General features: G+C 43.9%; 1 protein-coding gene across 8 annotated transcripts in view; it reads left to right on the forward strand.

The window, feature by feature from the left end:
- The first annotated feature begins 448 nt into the window (after positions 1-448).
- LOC111147604 (MYB proto-oncogene, transcription factor) overlaps positions 449-12709 on the forward strand; it is a 33435-nt gene continuing 21174 nt past the window's right edge. For all 8 annotated transcript variants that reach the window (XM_022503748.1, XM_022503752.1, XM_022503751.1 and 5 more), the window contains exons 1-7: positions 449-657; positions 5001-5118; positions 6948-7019; positions 8547-8639; positions 8886-9106; positions 10836-11070; positions 12381-12461. In XM_022503748.1, coding sequence (XP_022359456.1) covers positions 635-657; positions 5001-5118; positions 6948-7019; positions 8547-8639; positions 8886-9106; positions 10836-11070; positions 12381-12461 — 843 coding nt within the window. In that variant the 5' untranslated portion in view covers positions 449-634. The remainder of the gene's footprint in view (positions 658-5000; positions 5119-6947; positions 7020-8546; positions 8640-8885; positions 9107-10835; positions 11071-12380; positions 12462-12709) is intronic.

Consider the following 12709-nt stretch of genomic DNA (forward strand, 5'->3'; position numbering starts at 1 on the left):
CCCAGGACAGTGAGTCAGAGCCCGGCGAGCTCGGGGAGCTGGTGCCGGGGGCACGCCGAGCCGGGCGACGGTGGCGCGGCCGCCGAGAAGGGGACGCGGCCGCAGCGGGACGTGGCGCGAGCCCGCGCGGCCGCTGCTCGGGAGCGGGATTTGTGCAAGAAAAGGCGCCGCCACGGCCCCCGGCCGCCCCTCCCCAGCCCCGGGCTCCCCGCCTGCGCGCTGTTCGGGGCTCGCGGCGCGCGGGGCGCAGCGCGGCGGCGCGAGAGGCAAAGGGGAGCGGCGGCCGGGCAGGCGGGCGGCAGCCAAGGCGACCGCGGAGGCGGCGGGCAGGGCGCGTGCGCACTGCAGGGGCGCCAGATTTGGCGGGAGGGGGAGTGTCCAAAGCTCTTTGTTTGATGGCATCTCTGTTTACAGAGTTTACATTTTAATATCAACCTGTTTCCTCCTCCTCCTTCTCCTCCTCCTCCGCGACCTCCTCCTCCTCCTCCTGTTCTTTCTCCCGAGAAACTTCGCCCAGGCGGTGCGGAACGCCGCTGCGCAGCGGGGGAGGGACGCAGGCAGGCGGCGGGCAGCGGGAGGCGGTAGCCCCGTGCGGTTTCCGCGGCTCCCAGCTGAGCCCCGCGCCCGCCGCGCCATGGCCCGGAGACCCCGACACAGGTAACGGGGAGCCTGGACGGGCGGCCGCGGGCGGGGGCGCGCGGGGCACCAGGCGCTCGGGAAGCAGGTGGGCATGCATTCCCGGATCTTCTGCGGGGCTGTCAGATCCTGCGAGGACCTAGAGCCTCTGCCTCTGCAGCAGAAGCCGCGAGTGGAACTGATGAATGGAAGAGCCTATGCGGGAAATATAGCAGGACTTCAGGAAGCATGCCCTGGGGTTCATTTTGCAAGTTGCACGGGGAGACGTTTCTCCCTAGGGGGCAAAAAAGCAGCACCTTCCAGCCGGGGGCTGACAGGCACCCGCCAGCCCCGGGGAGCCCACTAGGTCCCCGGCTTGATGCCGCGGGCTTCGGCGAAGGAGTCGCAGCGTAATTGGTGGATGCTCTGCGATATGTTTGGACTTGGAAGCGCAGAGCATATGGCAGATATAGGGAAAATGCCGGATTGTTTAGTAGCTGCAGGTAGTTCCCTTAAATTTCATTCATTCCTTACCGAGGCGAAGAAGAACGGCCGCTGACAGGCGGCTGCCAGGAAGATTTTAGGGAGAAAAAGGGTCTCTACATTTGCAAATTGGTTTAAGCCCAGGTTTTGAAAGCTCTCATCATAGTACTCTGGGAGGCTTTTATTTCTTATGCAAGCACTTAACACGCACTCAACACGCGTCCGCGCCGCACATGTCCCTGCACTTGGGGAGGCTCGCCGGGATGATGGGCGAAATCCCCTCACGTTGTGGCCGCACGGAGGGGAAGAGGGAAGAGGACGAGGGAAAGATTCGTCCGAACTGTCAGTCGTGGGCACTCCCGCTTTCCCCTGGTCTCTGCACTTCCCGGACTGGACGCGCCGGAGTTCCCTGTGAGCCGCCGGGTGCCTGGACTAGCCCAGCGGCCGTCGCGGTTGCCACTCAACGGAAAAGGACAGAGGCAGGCAGCACCCAAGGCCGCTGCCGCGCAACCAGGACGCAATCCCCGCGGCGCTGGGGCAAGAGGTCCCGGCGCGGCGCGCACACGTGGACGCGGCTGAGTTGCCGCTCCTCCCCACGCCCTGCTCCAGCCGCCTTTGGTGGTCCGGGCAGAGGAAGGGTTGACGGGCCGACCCTCACTCAGAGGTTCTTGGTATAAGCTTCTGGAGGCAAAGCAAAGCCAACCTCTTTTCCTTCTGGTTGTTTGCTTTTCATGTACTTATTTGGTTTTGAACCGGCTGTCGCTTGTCCCCGCGCCGCGCTGGGAAGTTGCAAGGAGCGTGGGTGTGGGCTTGGGCCGTGCAGCAGCACCCTCGGGCCCCGCCTGGCCAGGCGGGGAGCAGCGCCTAGGCCGGGCTGGGCGCCCGAGAAAAAGGGAGGCGGCCTGGGGGGGCCCTGGGCAACCAACGCCTGCCCTGTGCCGGGCCACGCGGCACGGGGGCGCTGCCCCTGAAGTGGTTTCACCTTCGCCTTTGGGACTTAACAGCAGAGCAGCCGAGGGCACCCTTTTTTTTTTTTTTTTTTTTCCTTAGAGGAGAAACTGGGAGGAGGAGGAGAAGGAAGCTGGGAAGGGGTTTTGGGAGGAGGCGCGGTGCAGGCTTCGCGCCCCGAGATCTCTGCGGGCCGGGTGGGGCGGGGCCGCGCAGTTTCCTTGCAGCTCCCAGGTAGCGGGGAAGGGTGGCGGTCGGGAGGGGCGGGAGCCTTGAACCTGCCTCAGGGGGAAGAGAAACCCCGCTGCGGGCTCAAAGCCGTTTCTTGCTGGGCGAGCGTCACAGGGATTATTAACCAGGTCAGCGAAATGAGTCTGAACCCCTTTTCTAGAATCACAGTAGCGGCTACAAGGCACTTCCTCCCGCTCCCCTCCCTCTTCCCAACCCCCAACACCTCTTTTCTTTTTCGTTTCTTTGCACGGTTTGTTTCCTTGACAGAATGTAATATTCATAGTTGTACTCTTGTAACCACACCAGGTCTAGCAGGTGGGGAGTCGAGTGCATCAAGCTTGAAATCAACCTTTGAAAGTCCTCTAACTGTTGAGTCTGAGAGCTTGTCCGAACGGATGAAGGAAAAGTTATTTCAGGTCCTTGGTAGAAATTAGTCGTGCTATTTAGGCTACCGGGACAACTTGGAGCCAGGGCATCGCCTGCAAAGCTCAAAAGTTGGTGCGGGTGCCAAACCTGTTGATGGCCCCCGGAGGAGACTGGGAGCAGCCCTGGGCTCGCCCTGCTCCCCTTATGGTCTCTTCAGGACCTGCAGAAGTCCCACGCCACGTTTTCCCCCAAGACTCTGGTTTTGCACATCTCTGCTTCCGTGCTGAAATTTGAAAAAGACTTGAAGACGTGAAACCATCATTTATTAGCGCGGAAAAGTACCTTACTAATAAAATCCAAGCCCTTAGGTATAGGCGAGGAACTAAGGTCCTGAGAGAGAGGAAGTGATTTGTCCAAGTCATGCAGGGAAGTGGAGGCAAAATTAGGACGTGCACCTTTGCCTCCAGAACTTGTAGATCTGTTTGATGCCTATCCTTTCTCACCTGACGTTGACTGCCCCCTATGGGCGGCCGCATTTGTTGCTTGTTCCTGTGAGGTGAGCTGTTTCCAGGAGGAAGGTGCCCAATTACTAGTTTGGAAAATGTAGTTTCTCACTTCTGAAAATCTCCAGATCCAGCCAAACCTAAAACCTTAAAGTAAATTGAATCTGTGACTCCTTTTTCTGATTATTCTGCTCTTTTTGGTATTCCTGATATTTCATAAGGAGGCTTTCCAAGAAGCTCCCTGTGAACCTTTCCAAAGATGCTGACCTACAGAAATATACATGTATATATACACACATACATACATATACATATGTGTATATGTATAGATATATTTACAGGAATCGATTCTATCTATTAATCAGAAGTTGTTTAGAACCTCTCGTTGACAGTGGGGAACAGGATGAGACTCTTGTTTGAAGAATAGACACTAAATGAAAAATCATTGTAGCTTATAAGTACAGCTTAGTGATCTCTTTTGTGGTGGCATTTGAAGTTTGGATCACATGCTACTTGTCACCATGCAACCTGGACCTTCATTTTGTGCCCAAAATAATAGTTTTAAATTATAAGAACCTCAAATTCAGGATTTTTGGGAAATACTTCTGCTTGACTTGTAAGGGGTGAGTAATATATGTTTGTTAAGTTAGTTTGGGAAGACAAAACCTGATATAAATATAAATTTTCTTTTTGAAAATCATGATTGGCACTATGGTGTTGCTTTCTGTCACGATTTTTTACTGTACTCAGTTTGCTGGATTTCTCAATATTACAATGAAAAATTTTAGTGAAGTTTCTAAGATAGCATAATTTCAGATAGTTAAGGTGCATTTATATTAATATGATAGAATTTAAGATAGCATATCTTATACACGGCTGTATCATTACTGTCATCTATTTAGTATATGATTAATAAACACTTAGTGTAGAGTTACTTCAAAAGTCATCAGAATTCAGAATTTGGTCTACTAGGTAAAAGAAAAGGCTCTCTTCAAAATACTAATGCATTTTTTTTTAAACCCACCTGGGGGAATCCCTCAGTTTTGAATTAGGTGCATCTTAAGAGTTGTAAAATACCATTCAGTCAGGGAAAAAAAACAAAAAACAAAAAAGTAAGTAAGAGTGTGACTATCAAGTGGCCTAATTATTCATTTAGTTACTTAGGAAACTGAGTATTGTCATCGCAGCCACAAGTTGGACCAACTGGCCTGCAGTTTTGCTATTGGATATTAATGTTGTGTACAAAGCAGTCTGATCACTCGATGGCCTTATCCTTCCTTGGGTTTTTAAAATCCTCTCCTTTTACATTGTCTTAATCTTCTCATTCTGTAAGGGATAACTATGATTGTGTTGTCGGGTGTATCGCTTCTTGAATTCTTTCTCTGTCAATAAAACACCAGCCCCGTTGGAGTAACATAATTGAATTGCTTGTCTTGGAGAAATTTTATTCCAATGCTGTGATGTAAGCCAAAGATTTCGAGCATGTGCTTTTGTAAAGGACACAGGCTCCTGTTTCTTTTATTGTCCTCAACATTAAGTTTTCAACTTAAACCTTCATTGGTTGGAAGGTTGTGAAATGTGTAACTTGTCACTGGCCTAGGAGTCTCAGCAGGTTCAAACATGCAGAGCAATAAGCACGTGCCAGGTCCTTGGCCGTATCTGTGGATACCACTACCAGCAGAACCAGTGTACAATGCTACAGCAACAGAATGCAGAAAACAATCTTGTCGTGCAGGTTTTCCACATTTTATCTCCATAACCTTTGAAAAGACTGAGTCTTCGTGTAAATTTTGTAACCCAGTAGTTTAAGTCTTCCGGTTTCAGTCCACGTCTGCCCATTTTTTATTCCTGCAGCATATACAGTAGTGACGAGGACGATGAAGACATTGAGATGTGTGATCATGACTATGATGGGCTGCTGCCTAAGTCTGGAAAGCGCCACTTGGGGAAAACTAGGTGGACCAGGGAAGAGGTAACTAATTGTGTTATCAAAACATGGAAGTATATCAATTTATGAAAAAAAAAATGTTTCGGCTAAACGACAGGTACTCAAACTCATTAGCAGGCTCTTTGAAGTCTTAGCCTAGCCTGCCTGTGCAGCATGCTATCCTCTCACCACTTCCCCACGGGTATACTCTACCATCCACTTCCAGACTCTTCATAGTTCTTGAATGTCCCCTCCTTCCCACTTTAGATTTAATCTGTGGTTTTCTCTGTGCCTATTCTGTTCTTGTCCTTCTGCTGCACTGCTTCTTACTACTTCTTTATCACTTGTGAAGACATTGCCTTTTCTTTGAGGCCATCCCTGCATTCCCCAGGCAGGTGGGCTGTATCCTCCAAGCACTGGATACACATTCTTACTTATTAGTGCTGGAACATGCGTGCCTCCCTCAGTAGACTGACAACAGATCTGCTGAGAGCAGGGCTAAGTGTGTGTTCCTTTTTGTGTTCCCTGAGCCCAGAATCACTTGACGCAAAGGAAGATATTAACAAGTGTTCTCTGTACAAGTGAATGAATTGCTATTTCCCAAAACAAAACAAAAGTTTGAAACAAAATACTCACAGAACTCATCTTGTCATAATGGATTGATTAAACAGTTGTGATATGTAATATTTCACAGAGCCATATACATGAATGTCTATTCAGCTTTCAGTGATGGATGGATATATGTCTTCTTCCCACCTTCCTTTTTCTGCTAGCTTAGCAAAAGCTTGATCTTTGTACTTAAGGAACTAATACTTAAGGGGCAAAAATTATTCATGTATGGGGAAAATTGATTTCTTTAAAGTTTTCCAAATCAATTGCAACTGATTTTAGAGGATTTTATGTTAGAATAAATAATATTGACTCTTCTTCAGTTTCATTCCACCCTACTTCACTTAAACCAGAACCCCTCTTGATAGGCAAGTGGAATTGGCAGTGAGGTCCATAGGAAATGCTTAAGTTTATCTATGGAGTGATCTTAGAAGATCCTGGGAGGTACAGAAGTTTTGTTGTTAACACTGGTTTCCTAATTCCTGTGTCTGTGTCCTACAAGGACCCACGCTGTGTGTGAAAGTTATCTTTGCAGAAATGTGGCGGTTTTTTTTCACTTGAAGGGATGTGTTTAGAAAGACACTTGAGACCTGAAAGATTTCTTCCTGAGGTTTAGTATCTTCTGTGTTCTGATAAGTTTGGCCTCGTTTAAATTGTGACTAAATTGTGATGCAAAAATAAAATTATTTTCTTATATTATCCGTGACTTCAAATTTAATCTAAAAAGTGATCTTCCATTTTTTGCATGAAAGAGATTGAACTAGCTAAATGTTAAAATAAAACTTGAACTATTTCTTACTCAAGATGCTGTTTACTGTCATAATTAAATATCTGTTGACTCTAACATTGGAGTTCATTTTTTTTTCCCATCAAGCGAACTTTTAATAGTTTTCATATACTAAACATTCAGTGAGCCAGGCATTACACTAAATGTCTTCCATCGCTATTTCATGTAATCTCCCAAAATGCACATTGACATCAGCATTCCCACTGCATAGAAGATGATATTAAGGCCCAGAAAAATAAAATGATATACCCAAGCTCGTCTAACTATTCAATAGCTGAGTTGGGTTTCAGACTCTGGTGTGTCAGACTCTAAATAAATCTATGCTCTAACCAGTATATTACATTAATATCTGTTGTATTTGGGTATTTTTGAGGGTTTTTTTCTGGATTGGATTATTGGTTTGGTTCCCTTTTACTCTTAATTGAATAAAGTTATACTGTAAATGAGTGATATCCTAGATTAACTTTAAATGTCTTAGGATGAAAAGCTAAAGAAGCTGGTGGAACAGAATGGAACAGATGACTGGAAAGTTATTGCCAATTATCTCCCGGTAAGTCTGTAATCTTTTTCTTTCCGTAAAAGGAAATCTTCTCCCAACATTTATGTCCTGGGAAAAGACATTAAGATATTACACATTTGCTCATATATAAGAAGTAGGAGGAGAACGGCCTCATCCATAACTTATAGTTTATAGTTTCTATTGTAATGCATATAACTAGGGTTTCTAGAGAGATCGTAAAAGGATTTTTACAACATTTTTTTTAAACTTTGCCTCTTGTTTTATCTTTTTATGTATTAGAATAATATAAATTAGCATTCTGATGGTAGGATGACAAAATTCCTGATATTTTCTAGTTAGCTTCTTTAAATTTCCTATTTATTTAGATAGCCATATTTTTGGTACCCTGGCTGAAAATTTTGGTTTATCCTTTTTGACTTATCCCACTTCCCACCTCCTACTTCCAGGCAGTGACTGTGGAATCTGGAATTCCTTTGTCAGTCAGCCCCTTCTTTCCAACCTTCTTGCTGTTCCACAGGTTTGGCCCCCTTCCCTCTTCTCTGGACAATTACAGGGGCTTCCTAACTGGCTTCCCTACCTGTAGCCTTCCACTCTTCCATCCATCCCAAACATTGTTAGCTCATGGAGCTTCCTCGAATGCAGCTGTCCCTGAACTTTTCAAAATCCTCAGCAGTGACATAGAATCTCACAAATTAAGGGGCCCGGGTGCCTCGACCTGGCACCCGGGCCCCTTCCACACAGGCCCCATGACCTTCCACGTGGCCCCGACATACAGCTTGGGTTCTGTTTCCTACTTCCTCTATGGGAGCAGGTTTCACTGAATTCATTTCTGCTTTCCCTCCTTTGGGCTTTTGTCTCTGGTGATGTCTCCTCCTAGAATGTTCCAGCCATCTTTCCAAGTCCCTATCAAAAGCTTTTCCAGACTCTTCCTTAGGAAACATAATTTCTCCTCTTAAGGAGAAGCTTCTCTTCTCAGTCCAATATCCTTTTGCTTTGGTTTCTTCTTACCTGTGAATCAGATTCTGCCTTCTATTAGTTGATTATATACTTGTCTTTTTTTTCCTTATAAGATCACCCTCTTTTATAATACAGAGCCTCTATTTATCTTTGTGCTGTAATATTAAGACTCGAGGCCCTAAATTGAAGCACATCTCTTAGTTTGAATGGGAAGCAAACTTTAGTTATTTGGAGTGGGTTTCCATGAAAACCTGACCGTCACGTGAAATCACTAACAAGTCTTAGTCTTAGTCCACAGAGGTACTTCTACGGGCTGAGGATAAGGTAAGTTAAACTGACATCTGTACAAAATGATGGTTCTTCAGTTCATGTGGCAGGACTGTTTCACAAAGGAGGCAGAGCTTCTAATTTTAGATACAATTTTGATATATTCTTTGTATGTTCACTAGCTATAAGTAATGAGCAATCGGTAGGCTTTCCAAACAGGCCCTAAAATGTTCCTGAATGTGCGTATTGTCTATGTATGACTCATACCATGAGAAAGCCTTCATGTGCTTATCACATCATACCTATATGACAGCACATACTTTATTTGTCTAGAATCGAACAGATGTGCAGTGCCAGCACCGATGGCAGAAAGTTCTAAATCCTGAACTCATCAAGGGTCCTTGGACCAAAGAAGAAGATCAGAGAGTAAGTTCTTCCCTCATTGGTGTGTGAATCACAATTCTGACTATTCCCCAGACATCTTTATCGAATGTTTCCCAACTTGAGGAAACAGGTAAAATGTCAGGAAGCTGAGGACTCTATTCCCGTATTTCCAATGAATGAAAGCAGATTCTTAGACATTTTCTAAAGATCTTGTAACACTGAAGAATGATTACACTGAGTCAATACATAACATTAAAACATAGGTTATTTTTGTGTGTTTATCTGAAGGTGATAGAGCTTGTACAGAAATACGGTCCGAAACGTTGGTCTGTTATTGCCAAGCACTTAAAGGGGAGAATTGGAAAACAATGTAGGGAGAGGTGGCATAACCACTTGAATCCAGAAGTTAAGAAAACCTCCTGGACAGAAGAGGAAGACAGAATTATTTACCAGGCACACAAGAGACTGGGGAACAGATGGGCAGAAATCGCAAAGCTACTGCCTGGACGGTAATAATATGTCAAAAAATATATTGATTGGGAAGAATAAGGGAGTGGGTATTGAACATTTTGTTTTAAATGTATGGTGAGTGAATCACATTCCAATGATAATGTTTCATGAGATATGCCAGATCCATATGTTTTTAAATTGGAGGAGCTCTTAGCGTTTCTCTGGTCAAGTACTTCTAGAATCCACCCAGCAGTGCGCTCTGGGCCAAGTCACTGAACCTTCCTCAGCTTCGATCGCCCCACTGGCAAAATGAGTAATAGCCTCCTCCACAGGGCCAATGTTCGTATCAAATAAAATGGATGTCGAAGCACTCTGTAAACTATAAAACCTCTAAACACATAGAAGGAAACTGAGAATCGACATCTTGTCTCTGGTCTGAGTTCGTGCAGCTGGTGAAGTGACCAGAAGGAGCTCAGCTGTCATTTTGCTCTTATTAGCGTTCGTTTCATTATACCACATGGCTTCATTTTTCTTCCTTTGAAGAAGCAGAGCATTTCTAGAATTATCATACTGCTTCCAGGTTTTTAAATAATGCCAGTGTTATGCTTTCTTTAAATGGACAAGGCACAAAAATGACCTCATTATGAGGGATATCTATAGAAGCTCATTTTTGTCCCACTTACCCCACTGGAACACTTTATAAACACATTTTCTTTAATTTGGAAGATACCTTTCATTATAAATCTTATGTAAATAATGTAAGATAGAAAAAATTTAATAGATTTTATCCTTGAGCTTCAGGATTGGAGAAAGGGTCCTTTCAAAGAAGGCCATGGCTCTGATGGTTTAGGTAGTATTCTTGTGTGACCTTCCAGAGCTGTTCCTCCCTCATGGAGGGTTCAGGATCAGCTTAGAAAATCCAAGAGGCTGAAGAAAGGAGGGCTTTTGTCCCATTTGGCCTGAGAGGATATGCTGTTGATTCTTGTAAAAATTTAAGGGGCAATTGAACTTCCTCTTTCTTTAGCATACATTTCCCCACCCCCTTCAAGAGAGTAAAAGGGAGGCTTAAAACGGTTTTTGTTTTTGTTTTTGTCTTTTTTGAATTGAGAAACTGTTTTCCTGAGAATTGAAAGACTTTAGTAAAAATGCTTTGCAGTTGGAAAATACATTGGGACTTAGCATCTTTCCCTTCTGGATCCCATTTTCCATTCTCACCTCTGGTTAGAGAACGTTTAAGGTGGACTGCAAAAGGTGGGAGTTTCTTTTATTTCTTTTTTCCTTTTTTTACTCAAATTTTGGCCTAGTGCTTTCTGAGATAAAAAGCAGACAGTGATGGCGACATCGTTATCATTCACCAAACTTTACTGTGTGCCCATTGTGGTGGGTAGGCCCTGCTAAGCCACACTCAAAGGAGGAATTTTCTGTAACAGCTGTATCTCTAAGTTGTGTGTTATTGCCTCGTACCATGAACAGTCAGAATAAACACGAAGGGTGGTTGTACTTAAAATATTCTTTTATCAAGGAAACAAAGTGGTTAAAGAGTTTAAAGATTTCTAGAGGTCCACGTATGTTCCATACGGGATAATGAGAAAAATCTGTGGATTTTCAATTAGGTAATAGGGGAAGCATGACTTTTCAGAGGTCCAGAAGACTGAAACAGTTAAAACAGCAACAACCCCAAAAGACCAGAAGAAAAGGTCTCTGTTTGAAACAGTTTTCTGTCAATTAACTCTAATCTGAATTGAAATTTTTTTTTGTAAAATCCTTATGTGATCTATTTCTGTGCAGAACTGATAATGCTATCAAGAACCACTGGAATTCTACAATGCGTCGGAAGGTCGAGCAGGAAGGTTATCTGCAGGAGTCTTCTAAAGCCAGCCCACCAACAGTGGCCCCCAGTTTCCAGAAGAACAGCCATCTGATGGGTTTTGCTCATCCTCCACCGTCAGCTCATCTCCCACCGGCTGGCCAGCCCTCGGTGAACAATGACTATTCCTATTACCACATTTCTGAAGCACAAAATGTAAGCCATTTCTGAGAATTTAGTTTCCTGAGAGGGATCATCAGTGATTTTAGCTCCAGGTAGAAGGAATACCTCACACTTTTATACTTTTCAGAGAACTTCCACAAACATGACCCCCTTCGATCCCCACCTACAGCCTTTGAGGTAGATGTGGGGAAATGTTATTATCTGGGGGCACATCCCCTGATGCCAGGGTGTTCAGTGATCCACAAAGAGTCACCCAGCTCACAGGGCAAGACTGGAGGAGTCCAGGTTGTTGGATTTTAACTTAAATGTTTCAGATCAAATTAGCTTTTGCATGTAAATTTACTTAACAAGTTCTTGCTGAAGCAGAAGGAGGAAATGAAAATGTATTTCCCTCTTCCAAAATGAAAAGTGCATGTCATATTAAAGAGGAGATTGTTCGACACTAAAATTCAACAAGTTTGATTCTGTAAGTTTGATTCTGGTAGTGATCTAGCAGAAATGTCTTAATTTATTCCTTCCCGGCATGTTTACCTTCTTACTCTGAGTCAGGAGCAGGTTTGTGACACCATTTTCTGATTTCTCCTTTCATTCTCCTTTGGATCAGTGTGATTCCTTCCTAATTGCCAGGTATTTCTATTCAGGGAAGGAAATTTCCATAATGGTTGGGAAAAGAAAAATAAGGAGAAAGAAGATAATAAGATCAAAATTAATCTTACAACTAACAGTAATTAATCTTAAAATTAATCTTATAACTAACAGTAACAGATGGTGAAACTTAGCCAAGAATATGGAGCTCATATGCAAATTATATTCAAAATATATTCCTAAAGAGTTTTCTCTCTTCTCTATTCCATACATTTGACTACAGACTTACCAGAAAAGTCTCAGATGAATGAACTATCATAGGCAGTTCTGTGCTCTTTACTAAAACTCATAATTATTCCAAGAAAATTATTTCTATTATAAACAGCTAGAGCCATCAGTTTTTTCCCATTATGACTTCTTTCATACATTCATGAATAATTTTTAGGTTATGTTTTCATTGTGTTTCATTGTGCTTTACTCTAATTAAGGAATACTCATCAAGATCAATGAGAACTTTAAATCTCTTTATGTTGCTTCAACTACTTATTTAGCCATTTTTAAAGGCTTGACTAAATTTTCAAATTAGAGGGTTGGTTTTTTTTTTTCCTTTTTTTCCTCTGTGCCTGAATTTTATCAGTAGAGTTTTGTTTTGTTTTATTTTTCCTCAGTCCTAGAGCAAAACCTCAGGAAGCCAAGTCCCCTAATGCCTATGTGATCATGAATGACTCAGCCTTTGTTTGTCTGCCTTTTTGATCTAGGTCTCCAGTCATGTCCCGTATCCTGTAGCGTTACATGTAAATATAGTCAACGTCCCTCAGCCAGCGGCTGCAGCCATTCAGGTAAGATCATTTGAAGACCTTTTCCTCAAGAAACTCATGGGCTGTTCAAAACAAACTTTTAAAGACGTGCTTTATTTCTTTCATCTAAACACTTATTTTCACTTGACCAACTGAAGTGAAAGAGAGAGAGAAAAAAAGAGGGCATAGTGGAGAGGGGGGTGGAGTTCTGGCCAGCAAGCTACCAATCTTCACTTCTAGAGGAAACCTGCTCAGGAATTCTCTGGTTCTCTGACGTTCAGCTGAACCAG

The sequence above is a fragment of the Enhydra lutris genome, unplaced genomic scaffold (genome assembly GCF_002288905.1).
Source record: "Enhydra lutris kenyoni isolate GAN:26980312 unplaced genomic scaffold, ASM228890v2 scaffoldscaffold17, whole genome shotgun sequence".
NCBI classification, from domain to species: Eukaryota; Metazoa; Chordata; class Mammalia; order Carnivora; family Mustelidae; genus Enhydra; species Enhydra lutris.